Source organism: Carassius gibelio, chromosome A12 (genome assembly GCF_023724105.1).
Source record: "Carassius gibelio isolate Cgi1373 ecotype wild population from Czech Republic chromosome A12, carGib1.2-hapl.c, whole genome shotgun sequence".
In the NCBI taxonomy this organism is placed as follows: Eukaryota; Metazoa; Chordata; class Actinopteri; order Cypriniformes; family Cyprinidae; genus Carassius; species Carassius gibelio.
In genome coordinates this window covers 14,677,772-14,690,864 of record NC_068382.1, presented here as the reverse complement: position 1 = coordinate 14,690,864, position 13,093 = coordinate 14,677,772, and the positions used below count along the sequence as shown (strand labels likewise).

The 13,093-nt window shown below is 39.7% G+C and overlaps 1 protein-coding gene across 1 annotated transcript in view; it reads left to right on the top strand.

The window, feature by feature from the left end:
• LOC128025769 (outer dynein arm-docking complex subunit 2-like) overlaps positions 1-13,093 on the top strand; it is a 48,970-nt gene that overhangs the window by 26,931 nt on the left and 8,946 nt on the right. The window contains exons 14-17 of the mRNA XM_052612297.1: positions 217-327; positions 504-658; positions 7,619-7,861; positions 10,631-10,745. Coding sequence (XP_052468257.1) covers positions 217-327; positions 504-658; positions 7,619-7,861; positions 10,631-10,745 — 624 coding nt within the window. The remainder of the gene's footprint in view (positions 1-216; positions 328-503; positions 659-7,618; positions 7,862-10,630; positions 10,746-13,093) is intronic.

The following is a 13,093-nucleotide window of genomic DNA, read 5'->3' as shown; positions in this document are numbered from 1 at the left end:
AGTAATAGCACGCTGTTCATGAAACCTAACTTATGACTGGCAGATTGTTTCTATTAAAGGACCAGTTTGAAGATGTGACTGTATGAAGCCAGAAGCAAGAAACCCAAGGATGAAATGAGCACTATGCCTCTGCAACCAATGTTGTTTGGCAAGGCAGAGTGGTTTTTACAGTAGGTGTTCAGCGTAGAGACTCATTCTGCATGTTTGTGTTGGCAGAAGAGCTACAGAATTGCTATACAGACTGAGGGCATGATTGAGGATCTGGTGAAGAACCTCAGCTGTGACAACCAGGAGCTCCAAATGCACTGTGCCAGCGCTATCTTTAAGGTAAGGCCATACACACTCAAATACTCTTTTCTTTGGCACTGTGTAAAAGGAGTGAGGTTGAGGTAAAATGAAATGAAAAAACTAATATAGTCCTGGCTCTGATCATCAGTGCGGTGCACATCTCAATGCTGTCTAAATCTGTGTACTGTATGTGTGTGGCTTCATTCCTTTCTTAGTGTGCAGAAGATAAACATACCCGTGATTTGGTGCGGCAGTACGACGGACTGAAGCCACTGGTCATGTTGCTCAACAAAGCTGAAAACAAGCAGTTACTAGCTGCCACGACTGGAGCCATCTGGAAATGTTCCATCAGCTTGGAAAATGTAGCTAAGTATGTGCATGTAACTACAGAGCTTCTGCACAAACATTTCTTTTAATTTTTCAGGAAAATGATGACAGTTTTCCTCTCAGAACAAGCATACTTATTATATGTGGAAGAAATATTTTAAACACTATATTAATTCACATAATTTATCACAGATAGAAATAAATTAGAAGTTTGACATTTCTGATTAGTTTCATGAGGTTTATGGCATTTATTTAGCAGAATACAGGTTTAGTTTATCTTAATTACATTGCTTAAAATCTAAATTTCATTGTGTAGTCAATAGAACTCTTGATCTCAGTGTGGCATATTTAGACAAGGAGGAGTCAAATCAATGTGAGATGCATAATTGGCTCCAGATTTGGTCAAATTGTCCACCACTCGTAAGAACGGGTCTGGTAAGGTGAAGGACAGAGGATGTGCAATGAAACGCAGCCTTCGTTTTTATGAGATGTCTCATTTGTTCACTTCTAACACTCAGATTTTCCATGGCTTAAAGCTGTGAACCATTGTCCATCCGAGTCTGAACTGAGTGCAGCTACAGAAGTGATCATTTGAAGAGAGCGCAACAGTTTTCATAAACTGTGAGAATGAGCTCTGATCTTTTATGATGACTTTTTGCTAGAGGAATGCCAATTGTTCTTTCACCCACACCACTAACAAAAGATGAAGTAAAGTGTTGATTTTATAGACACCCGTGATGTGTTAGTCGAGGCCGTTGCTCCATTAGTGGCAAGTGGGATGTGGGACATGTGGAATGCTTCTCTGAAACAGTCGTGCTGTAATAATCAGGAGTGTAAGTTGAAATACTCTTAAACCATTTGTCATGTAAAGCACGCTGGTCTTTATTCCAATGTCATTTAGCTCAGCGAAGATGATGACCATCCTGGAAGCTTTCCTGGTGTAATTTTTCTGGCGACTGATGTCTTTTAAGCCAGTAATTTTCCCCCATAAATACAAAAAAAAAGCTTGGAATCATCATCTGGCTTGCCCATTATGTCACACAAGCACTCTCATACAAAAGTGATTTACACACATTAGTTTGCAGTGTGCGTTTGGGGACGTACTCTTACAGGGCTCAAAAATGCATTCTTTAATTCTTCCATTACCTGTCTATAAATTATCAGGTGTTATTTTCACAGCTTTAAAGCCAAGGAGCTGATGAATCTTTATAACATCTTTAGTTTATGATAAGAGCATTTTTTATTTTTATTTTATTTTATTTTATGGGATTGTTATAGACTAGGATGTGTAGAAGGATCTACTGTCTGGCCCCACACCAGCCGCAAATAGAATAGAATTGAAAGAGGAATTCAGAGGGAGGCTTCTGTTTGAAATGGCCCAGTAGCAGCAAGTCCACTCTCTCTCCACCTCATAAGTCAAAACTGACAAATACTCATCCTGCGTTTACATCAGGCTTAGTTTGCTGAAACTGGAGCCAAGTGCCCCATGCCAGATTTAATTCACTTAATGTTCTATTAGCCAAATAAGTGTCTTCTAAGGAAAGTAATGCTCTGTGAAAACATTGAATTGTTAAGATTGGGACCGCGGTAATACCTTTGAAGAAGCCTTGCTGAAACATATGCTTAAAAGAGAGATTAAACAAGCCAGTAAACAAAGTTTGTGAACATCACTGAAGTATAAACTCCTGTTCACACCGAAAAAGATAAAAATTAAAAATAAAAGAAATTCTAGAGAATAGTGTACTCCACATCACAACTATATATATATATATATATATATATATATATATATATATATATATAAAATACAGCTCAGAGGAACAATATTGTTTTCAGATCACGACCGATCTAAAATATACAGATAGAATTGTGTTACCCATTCTCAATGGAAAAGTGCCCAAGCAACATTGCTCAAAAAAGTTGCCCAGCAAAATTGCTCAATTTGCCCCGTTTATAATCAGCCTTCGTGTCGCATTAACTTTGAGGGTCCCATCAACTTGCATTTTATTGTCTTTATGGAGAGGTGTAATTTTTCCCTAAAAATCCATTTTGATTATTGCACAGGTGTGCCTTAGGCTGGACACTATAAAAGGCTACTCTAAAATGTGCAGTTTCACTGTATTGGGTGGTCCGGTATCTGGTCAGTATCTGGTGTGACCACCATTTGCCTCACACAGTGCAACACATCTCCTTCGCATAGAGTTGATCAGGTTGTTGATTGTGGCCTGTGGAATGTTGGTCCACTCCTCTTCAATGGCTGTCCGAAGTTGCTGAATATTGGCAGGAACTGGAACGCGCTGTCGTATACACCGATCCAGAGCATCCCAAACATGCTCAATGGATGATATGTCCGGAGAGTATGCTGGCCATGCAAGAACCGGAGATCTTTTCAGCTTCCAGGAATTGTGTACAGATCAATGCAACATGGGACTATGCATTATCATGCTGCAACATGAGGTGATGGTCGTGGACGTATGGCACAACAATGGGCCTCAGGATGTCATCACGGTGTCTCTGTGCATTCAAAATGCCATCAATAAAATGCACCTGAGTTAGTTGTCCATAACCCCTTCGATCCACAATGTTGACACCAGCAAACTGCTCACCCACACAACGCCATACATGCTGTCTGCCATCTGCCCTGTACAGTGAAAACCGGGATTCATCCATAGAGAAAACACCTCTCCAAAGTGCCAGACGCCATCGAATGTGAGCATTTTCCCACTCAAGTTGGTTATGACAACAAACTGCTGTCAGGTCAAGACTCCGTTGAGGACGACGAGGATGCAGATGAGCTTTTCTGAGATGGTTTCTGACAGTTTTTGCAGAAATTCTTTGTTAATATGAAAACCGATTGTTGCAGCAGCTGTCCGGCTGGCTGGTCTCAGATGATCTTGGAGTGGAAGATGCTGGATGTGTAGGTCCTGGGCTGGTCGATGTTGTGAGGCCAGTTGGTTGTACTGCCAATTTCTCTGAAACACCTTTGGAAACGACTTATGGTAGAGAAATAAACATTCACTTCATGGGCAACAGCTCTGGTGGACATTCCTGCAGTCAGCATGCCAATTGCAGACTCCATCAAAACTTGCGACATCTGTGGCATTGTGCTATGTGATAAAATTGCACATTTTAGAGTGTTTTTTTTTTTTTTTTTGTGGCCAGCCTAAGGCACACCCATGCAATAATCATGCTGTCTAATCATTATTTTGATATGCCACACCTGTGAGGTGGATGGATTGTCTCGGCAAAGGAGAAGTGCTCACTACAACAGATTTAGACAGATTTGTGAACAATATTTGAGATAAATAGGCCTTTTGTATACATAGAAAAAGTCTTAGATCTTTGAGCTCAGCTCATGAAAAATGGGGGTAAAAACAAAAAGTTTTAGAATTTTGTTTAGAATTTTGGTCAGTGAAAATGTTGCATATTCACAAAATGGGCATAGTGAAAGTAAAGTGACGTGTACCATACTAGGAATTTGTGCTCTGCATTTAACCCATCCAAGTGCACACACACAGTAGTGAACACACACACACCGTGAAAACACACCCGGTGCAGTGGGCAGCCATATTGCTCCAGTGCCCGGGGAGCCGTTGGGGGTTCGGTGCCTTGCTCAAGGGTCTCCCCTCAGTTGTAGTATTGAAGGTGGAAGAGAGCGCTGGTTATTCATTCCCCCCACAGATAGTTCCTGCTGGACCGGAGCATCGAACCTGCAACTTTCATCTTACAAGTCCCACTCTCTAACCATAAGGCCACGAATGAATGCCCCCAAAGAAATCTACGTACTGTATGCAATTTTCCTTGCACATATCAGGATTTATAAAAAGTAAACTAGGTCTAAATATGTGGGCACCCTACAGACATCCATTAAGACTGCAATATTTAATTGAAAATGTGTATTTCAAAGAGAACACAGAGTTTAAAATCATTCTGTTTACTTCATCTCTTCGCTAACTCCCGTAAAATAGTTCACATGCAAGGTCTAGAGCAGGGATCCTCAAGCCCTGGACCTTGAGATCCACTTTCCTGGAACGTTTAGCTCCAACCCTAATCAAACACACCTGAACAAGCTAATCAAGGTCTTTGGGATTGCTACAAAGTTTAGGTAGATAGGTGTGTTTAACCCAGGTTGGAGCTAATCTCTGCAGGAAAGTATATTTCGTGGTCCAGAGTTGAGGAACCTTCTCTAGAACTTGCCGGTTTAAATCTGTTTAAATCCGTATGCTGCCAGATAAAGCCCATCAAACCTAAAGAGATGCACAAACAAACAAAAAATATATTTTCTTTTTGTCTTTTATATTGTTAAACATGGTTTCGCATGGATTGGAAAATGCATATGGAAATGTTATGCAGATTATAGTATGCATAGTAAAACTAGTTTTATAAAGACGCACACTTTTAGGATGAACTCTACAGAAAGTTTTATTCATGAGGCCTCAGGTCTTTTAATCAGTGTATTGGTTCTTATCAACACTTTATCTTTATCCAGAACATAATAAAGATTCATTTTGTGCTAGAAGTGCCATACTATATAGAGCTACATTATTCTCCCTTCACTTGCACAGGTGGCTGGTTTAAAGTTTGAGATGTCAATTGTACAGAAAACCACTGTGTTACTGGCAGAATATTTAATGCATTCTTGGACATGAAAAAATAACTGGTTTTACTACCTTTTTTTTTTCTTTTTTTTGTACAACATAGAAAGCAACAAGGTCAAACACAACATTTGGAATAAAACAACCAACCATTTATGTAAAATGAAATCTGCCAAGGGAGGGGAGCGCTAGGTCAGTGATCATTTACCAGGGAATGTTTTCCCGATCCATCTGGTCTCAGTGTAAGTGCAGTGTGCCATTTCAGAAACATTCCTGGCCTGGCATTTTAAGGCAAAAATCATTTCAGAATGTATTTTACAGTGGTCATAATTTTGAGGTGCTTTTCCTCCTTATTATTCTCCGCTGAAAGCACACACGCTGAGAGTTCTGGTGTTGCCAGCAGCAGACAGCATGTCTTTGTGTGGATGATGAGAGGGCTGGTCACTTGAGTCCAGTAAAAAGAGGGGTTCAGGGCTGGGTCGAGGGGCTTTTAGAAGGTGGTGGTGACTGGAGAGGATGTGAGACCTCCACAAATGTGCTGGGAAAGGCATATGTTAACCATTTACCTGATTAATGATGCATAAAATTCAAATTGTTATATTATAACTAGAAAAATATTGTTAAGATTTTGCTCATAACCTTAATTTAATGATACACAAAGGGTGATATTCACTGGAGTAGTTAGTTGTATAGGGCTTTTAATTCAATATCACAGTTATCTAGGATCTTTCAGCTAAGAATTCACTAAAGGCTTAATTACGTACTAATTTCTTGTGATGAATATTCTAAATAGGGCAAAGTAGTTTTGGTGGGCTGAAATCACTGACCGAAACAGTGACTTTTAATTAATGCTATCCAGTGAGGTGTTTTAACCATCTACCTCTGTTGTATATCCTATACATCCCATAGAAATAAATGAAGATTTATCTAATGTTCTCTTCAAAGAAACTGCTAAATTACATCAGATTGAAAACTAAAAAGAATGGTGGCAAACGATTCTCCAAGTACACTAACAAGAGAAAACTCTTATTTTAACTGACTCACGACTGAAAACGTTTGTTTAAAATTGCATTTAAAACTATATCTCCAATAACCTACATTAGAAAAGTATAAAAGCTTGTAAGAGAAAATGAGAGAAGGCAACAGTTTCTAAGTCAGGAATGTTTTAACTGCGGATCTTAGCAAAAGGGTCAAATGTTTTGGTGAATCAGTGAATTTTTATTTACAACTATAACGATGCTCTTCAATAATCTTAATCAAAGAGTCAATGGGAGCATTTAGGATGCTGTTATGAGCTCTAAAATGGTGCATGCTCACTCTTTAAACTTATTTTTGTGGAAGCAACTGATCTGTGCTGTTTTTATGTTGTTTCTCTTGGCATGATTATTTGGCAGGTTGGTGGTTGGCTTTACAAAAATTGACAACACCCACAGTCCATTTATCCACAACTTTAATGTAGCATACTGATAACACTTTGCTGATGGCATCTCTGTTTTACATGCTCTGTGTAGGCCTGGCCTTTTTTCCAACTTTTTATGCTGAGCTAATTTTGGCAGCTGTTCTTTTCATTTCTGTTTTATTTGCAAGAAAATGTTTGGTTGACTTTGACCAGAGCCAAGTGGACACTCAATGGTCTTCAGGGCTGCTTAGCCAGAAACCGTAACTGTGAATAAAAACAGCCATATAGCTTAACCATACATCAGAGATTTGTTGAGGCTCTGCGACCACATTATATGCCTTTTAAATCTTTATTGTAGTTTAGCACTACTTGGAAAACAAAGCCAGAATCGCACCAAAAGCTCTTGTTGTTTTGCTCCAAACCAAAAATGTGGTCATTGAGCATAAATGCATATTGAGCACAGCGTGGGAAATGTTGTGGTAATAAAGGATCACCAGATTTATTCTCCTCCTAGATATCCACAACCCTTATGAATACTTCCTGTTGCTATTTAGGGTTTTGAATCTTAATGTTCTTACAATCGGTTACATGATGATGAAAAAAAATAATGTTTTATCTAATTATAAACAAACCATTTCATGTTTTTGTATCCATTGAAGAAAGGTCCTTCAGAGCAATATTGACACAACTTGCTCTCTTTCATTGAATTCCCATGGATTTCCAGTTATCCCATCAGACCACATTTTGAACCCAAAATTTTAAACATACAGGGGAAAAACTCACTGTTACAAAACTTTATACAGCATTCAGCGGCTGTGTTTTTATTTATTTATTTTTTAGTACAAGCAAGAAGGAGTTTACAGAGGAAATGTGCACAAGTAAAAAGTAAAAAAAAAAGAAAGAAATGCATGTGTGAAAGCAGATAAAAAATTTATTCCTAGTATTTTTTTTCATTGACTTGCATATGAGTAATAATTTCTTGCTCTCTCTCTTTCATTCTCTCTGACAGGTTTCAGGAGTATAGGGCACTAGAAATTCTGGTAGGTCTGCTCAAAGACCAACCTGAAGAAGTGCTTGTTAATGTAGTGGGAGCTTTGGGAGAATGTGCCCAAATATCGGAGAATCTTGTCACCATCCGCAAGAGCGGTGGTATTCAGCCTTTGGTCCGCTTACTCAGCGGCACCAACCAGGCCCTTCTGGTAAACGTCACAAGGGCCGTGGGAGCCTGTGCCACTGATCCTGAGAACATGCCGTAAGTCTTCCCTCAGTTTTATCGAAATTTTACAGCAAATAATAACACTCTGTACTGTATTAGTATTAGTAACACATTTTCTCTGTGCTCATATAAGACTGTTTTTACTGATTTTGTATTACCTAATTAACCTGGATCCAAAACGGTTGTCCAGAAACAATCCAGCAGCTGACAATGCTCACAGTGTCCAACCTTGGCCCTGTAATCCCTCTCACTGTTGCCATTGGCTTAGTTTAGGATGACAAGGCACTGTTTTTGTTCTCTGTAAAATAATCCATGTTCACCGCTTCTGTGGCGGATCCAATGGGGCCTGGGATGTGCAGCTTGACCAGTCGCCATGCTCCACACATGCAGGGCAAGAGCCCTCAGCCCTGGTACTGTAATTACAGGGCTCAGAGACCTGTGTTTACTCTACCTGCTGTGAGACTCATAGTTGCGGCCAGGGTGGAGGCCTTTTATTGTCTCATTGTGGTCAGTTTGAATAAACTGCAAAGCACTTCAGACAACTGCCATTTGGACTTGCTAAAGAGAAAAAGGCAGGCGAACAGAAGCACAGATGTGTTCACGGAATGTCTTTTTCAGCTTTTCACCTCGTTTACTTTACTGTACTGTACTAGATTATAGTCTGTATTGAGCGTCACAGGCTGTGTGCAAAAACAAATGAACAACACAACCAGTGTAGTCTAATTTGCTAACAAATAACTTGTGAATACTTTGTGGTGAATAAAAACATACATTGTGACCAGTGTAGTCTGATTACTGAAACAAATGACTCTCATGAGTTAGTTCTTTTAATGAATAGTTCAAAAAGACGAGTTGCTAGAATTAATCAGTCTGAAACACGGCCCTGTATAATTTACGACATAACCAGAGGGAGAATTTCTTTCATATGTAAGCAAAATGGACTTTATAACTGAAATGACCCAAATCAATCTGTCAAATCGGAATTTAATCTTGTTTAATCGACTCAAACATAATTGAATAAAATTGGATGAAAATCAAAAACAAAGAGCTTGTGAATGGGAACAGAGTGTGGAAATCTGTATCAAACCCAGCCCTAGTGGGGACATAAACAGAAAAACAAGTACCATTGTCTTTACAAAACTGTCATGTAATTTACACATTGACAGGGTTTTGACAATCTTTTTTCTCTGTATATTTAACACATCTGACTCTCATTGCTTTTACAAGACTGTTAAAGACTGCAGTCCTTCTTAATTAATGCTGGACAAAAATGAAGAGCATTTTGTTCCTTTCTCTTCAGCACCCAAGCTCACACAGCCTTTGTCTGAAAGATTAATACGTTCAGGGATGTGAGCAACCACAGTGGTTTAGTAAAAGTCCATAAAGCTTGTTTTTGAAGAAATAAGGTCAGTCATTTCATTTGACTCATTGAGTGACCAAGAATTTCAATCCAGTAGTTCTATGTAACAGCTCTTTAACATGTTTTTCTTGTTTTCTCAGGGAATCTATATTTAGTACCTGTATTTTTGTTCCCAGTTCCTTATAACAGGGTGTATTTTTTAAATGCTTTTTTATTCCTTTTTCGTTCTGTTGATGGTTTATTTTGAGAATTAAACCGTAGTCTACAAAGCAATTAGCATAGCTCGTACTTGATGATTGTTTTCTTTCATAGAACAGCCTTTAAAACATTCGAATTACCTTTTCAAAATTCTTTATTTAAATTGATCTTTATACATCTAATGGCCATTAAACAATGGCAACTAAATTTCCCATTGCTGTTGTCGAACACACAAACTTCCACAGTTAAACCAGTACAGGGATTGATTTGTAGACACATCCAACGACTAGTGCTGAGTGCATCTTACCTGTTCAAGTATAGGATTATGCACCAGAAGGATTTAGTGGCCTCTTGGGGTAGCATGAGTCTCTCCCTGTTATCATGCTTCTCAAACTGATTTATTATCAGGATGGGGTTGGGGGGTACGCTTGGCGTTAAGATGACTCTGATCAGTGCTCGGCCCGGCCTCCATTCACTGGTTCCCCCCTTTGCAGCATGGTTTAGCAATGATGACAGCATTGAATGTCGGCCTTGTTGTTGATCCACACATGGGAAACAGTTTACATGTTATTTATAATGTACTTGACAAACGGACTGCACTGAAGAGTCATTTTCCTGGACTTCCCAGAGCCTGGCTACATCATATAGAATCATATCCACACCATGAAATACAGCCTGTTCTTAAGTAAACCTCACTCAGAAGCAGTGAAATATAGAAAGACTTGTCTCTGAGAATGTTTGACTTGGAAAATGTACTTTCTCTGGGTTTTTTCCTCCTCCGACTCGCCGACAGGAACGGAGTTAAACGGTGTGCTTTGTGCAAGTGTGTGTGAATGTATGTGTTTGTCCACGGTCTGCTATAAATATCTGCATGGATCTCCAAAAAGGATTGTATGGGTCAGGCCTCGGCCAGACGGATGCGAACATGTTTTAATGGAGTTGTTGGAAGATGAGCAGGGGGTAATGGCGAAAGGAACTGAGCAGGTGGGATCGGATGGGAAAGCCATGCTGAGCAACTGTCTGTTCTGCTACTGGAATGTTTTCATCATCACACCAGGAGGGATAGTCTGCTGCAAAAGCCAAACTGAATCCTGGGAAAAACAGACATATAAACATGTTTGGAAAACAAGTAATGAGTTTGCAATGTACATTGCATTGTATACTATGTAATGGGGGGTGATAAATCAGGTTGATGTAACATCTTACTCAGTATCCAGAGGTTACAAGTTGTTAATCTTCTCTCTCAGGATAATCGATCGTCTTGATGGTGTACGTCTTCTTTGGTCTTTACTGAAGAACCCCAATCCAGATGTTCAGGCCAGTGCTGCTTGGGCCATCTGCCCCTGCATTGAAAATGCAAAGGTATGTTTAATTATGCCCAGTTTCAAAACCGGTCCATCTGTATCTCGCCATGTTAAAAATGACCAAGTAGGCCAATTCTAATGCCATTGTGAAATCAGTATTTAAAATAAAAACATGAAGAACAGAGATGCTAACACTAACAAAAGAACTACTAAATGCACATTTAAGAGTGCTGCCCTCTAAATCGTCCACAAAGTAAACCAAAATCACGTGTTCAGAATTGCAGTGTCCATAACATGGACAAAGCAGTTGGTCTCATCTATATATAGGATATAAATCTCATAGCTGGCCCAGAGCAAGTCTGCTTTCCTGAGCCTCTTGTGTAACACATTAAAACAATTACATGATTGTTCCTGTAGATTATCAGCACAGTTACAAATAAAAGAACATTGTTGTATAAAGTATCTTTTTTTTATTTTTTTTGTCTAAACCAACAATTTTCTGTTTCTCTCAGGGGAAGAATTTCTTATCTTTTGTTTCTCTGTGTACTCCCATGTTATGTGTGGCTAAAATAAAGCAGGTTCACTTCATGGACTGCAATGGGTCAGCAGCCCTTAGCATGCGCATTCAGAGAGAGGAGAGTGAGGGTTGGTGGCAAGGGCTATGTGAAATTACGTACCTATCCAGACCAGGAACCTGATCGGCCTCACAGCAGCAGTTATTTAGATAAAGGCCTATGTGGATTGAGTTAGTAGCTCCAGGGCCAGATTTATGAGAATCATGCTTGAGGAACTGCATCTGGGCACTTTAAAATCCCTACCAGCGCACAAACACACACTCACAGCTGGTACTTATGAATTTTCTAGTGATTATTAGCTACTGTGAGGTCATGCAATGCATACGTTATCTGAGGACCATTCTTAATTAGTCCAGTTAGTCCAAAGAATCTAGGTGTTGTACATTACTGATTGTCTACTTATTTTTATTTATTTTTTTTCAAAAAAAGGCACAATAGTGTAATGAAATCACTTTCAAACACTTTTTTTGCTGGTTAACATCGTGAATCTACTTGAGCCCACTGTGAAATCTGTATGGGGAAATCTTTTGCCCTCCACATAATTCCTGATCCCGTGTATTCCTACTGAAATTACTGTATTTGGTCTGTGAAAATTTGTCGAACAATGGTAAATGTGGCCGGACTTTCTCAGTGCACAATTTTATTATATTTTCAATCCGCAGCAGTGAAACTAGTCGAGCATCAGCGGCAGAGCCTGTTGGTGAAAGAAATCACCCTGATTTGCTGTTCAGCTTAGTGAAGCAATGCACAAAAAAACAGAAGTGATGAAAAGCATGTAAAAGTTGAAGCCAAGAGGGCACATAAATAACTAATCAGATATATTCAAAGAAGCTACAGTATGTAGCATATCCTTCTGTGGTGAGCGAGATATTAAGGCAAGCACTGCTTTGTTAACAGTTTGTATATTCACAGTCCTAGGTATTCTGGTGTCTCTTTTTGAATTATGAATACAGGCTACTGCCACCTTCTGGTATGGAGAGTTATTTCCTCTCATGCAGGTGAAGAATGTGCATGCTAGTTGGTCGTGGATGTAGTATTTGCAGTGTGTTCAAGCACAACCAGACGCAGGTGATGTGAGGTGACACAACAATCTGATTAGTTGACGCTGGTTCGTTTATGTGCACGTTAAATTAAAACATCTTCCAGAAGCATTCATGTAAATGTTATACCTCACACTCAATTCCCTTAATGCTATAATGTTTTTTGAGTGCAGTTTCCTCATTTCATTCCTTGTCTCTCATATTCCCACTCTCTGCAGCTTGTTCTTTCCTTTTTATCCCTCGGGCATTTTCCTATCCTTCTTTCAGCTTGGCTTACATTGGTTTTTGTACACTGTTTGTGTTTCATCCGTTCTCCCTCACTCTTCCTCGCTCTCTGCACATCTCGCTTCGTGCTGTGTTTGCTGATGTGGAACTTAGTTGGGGATGTTTTTGTGGGCCCTGGGTTGAAAGGGTTCCTCAGTGACCCTCCGCAGCTGGTGGCTCTGCCATACTTCCTCTTCTGCTCCCGCTTTTCTCTCTCACTCTCTCTTTCCCAGTGTTCATCAGTATTCCCGTACTGCCATTTCCTGTGTGAGACACGCTGCAAATTCCTCCCCTCTCCTCCCTGATCTGTCCCCAGAGACACTAAACACAGAGCTCATCCTTTGGCTTCACTTTAGAGGCTCACCCTGCTCTGCACGCTTGACCTGCTCTGGCTCTCCTCTTCTCTTTCTGGGTCTGCAGGGTGGTAGGCAGACTTTCACTGTGCTGTGTACAAGGGTTTATTAGGGTTAAGCTGTGTTGTGAAATACAGGGTTATAGAAGGACAGACTTTATTATTATCAAGAGAA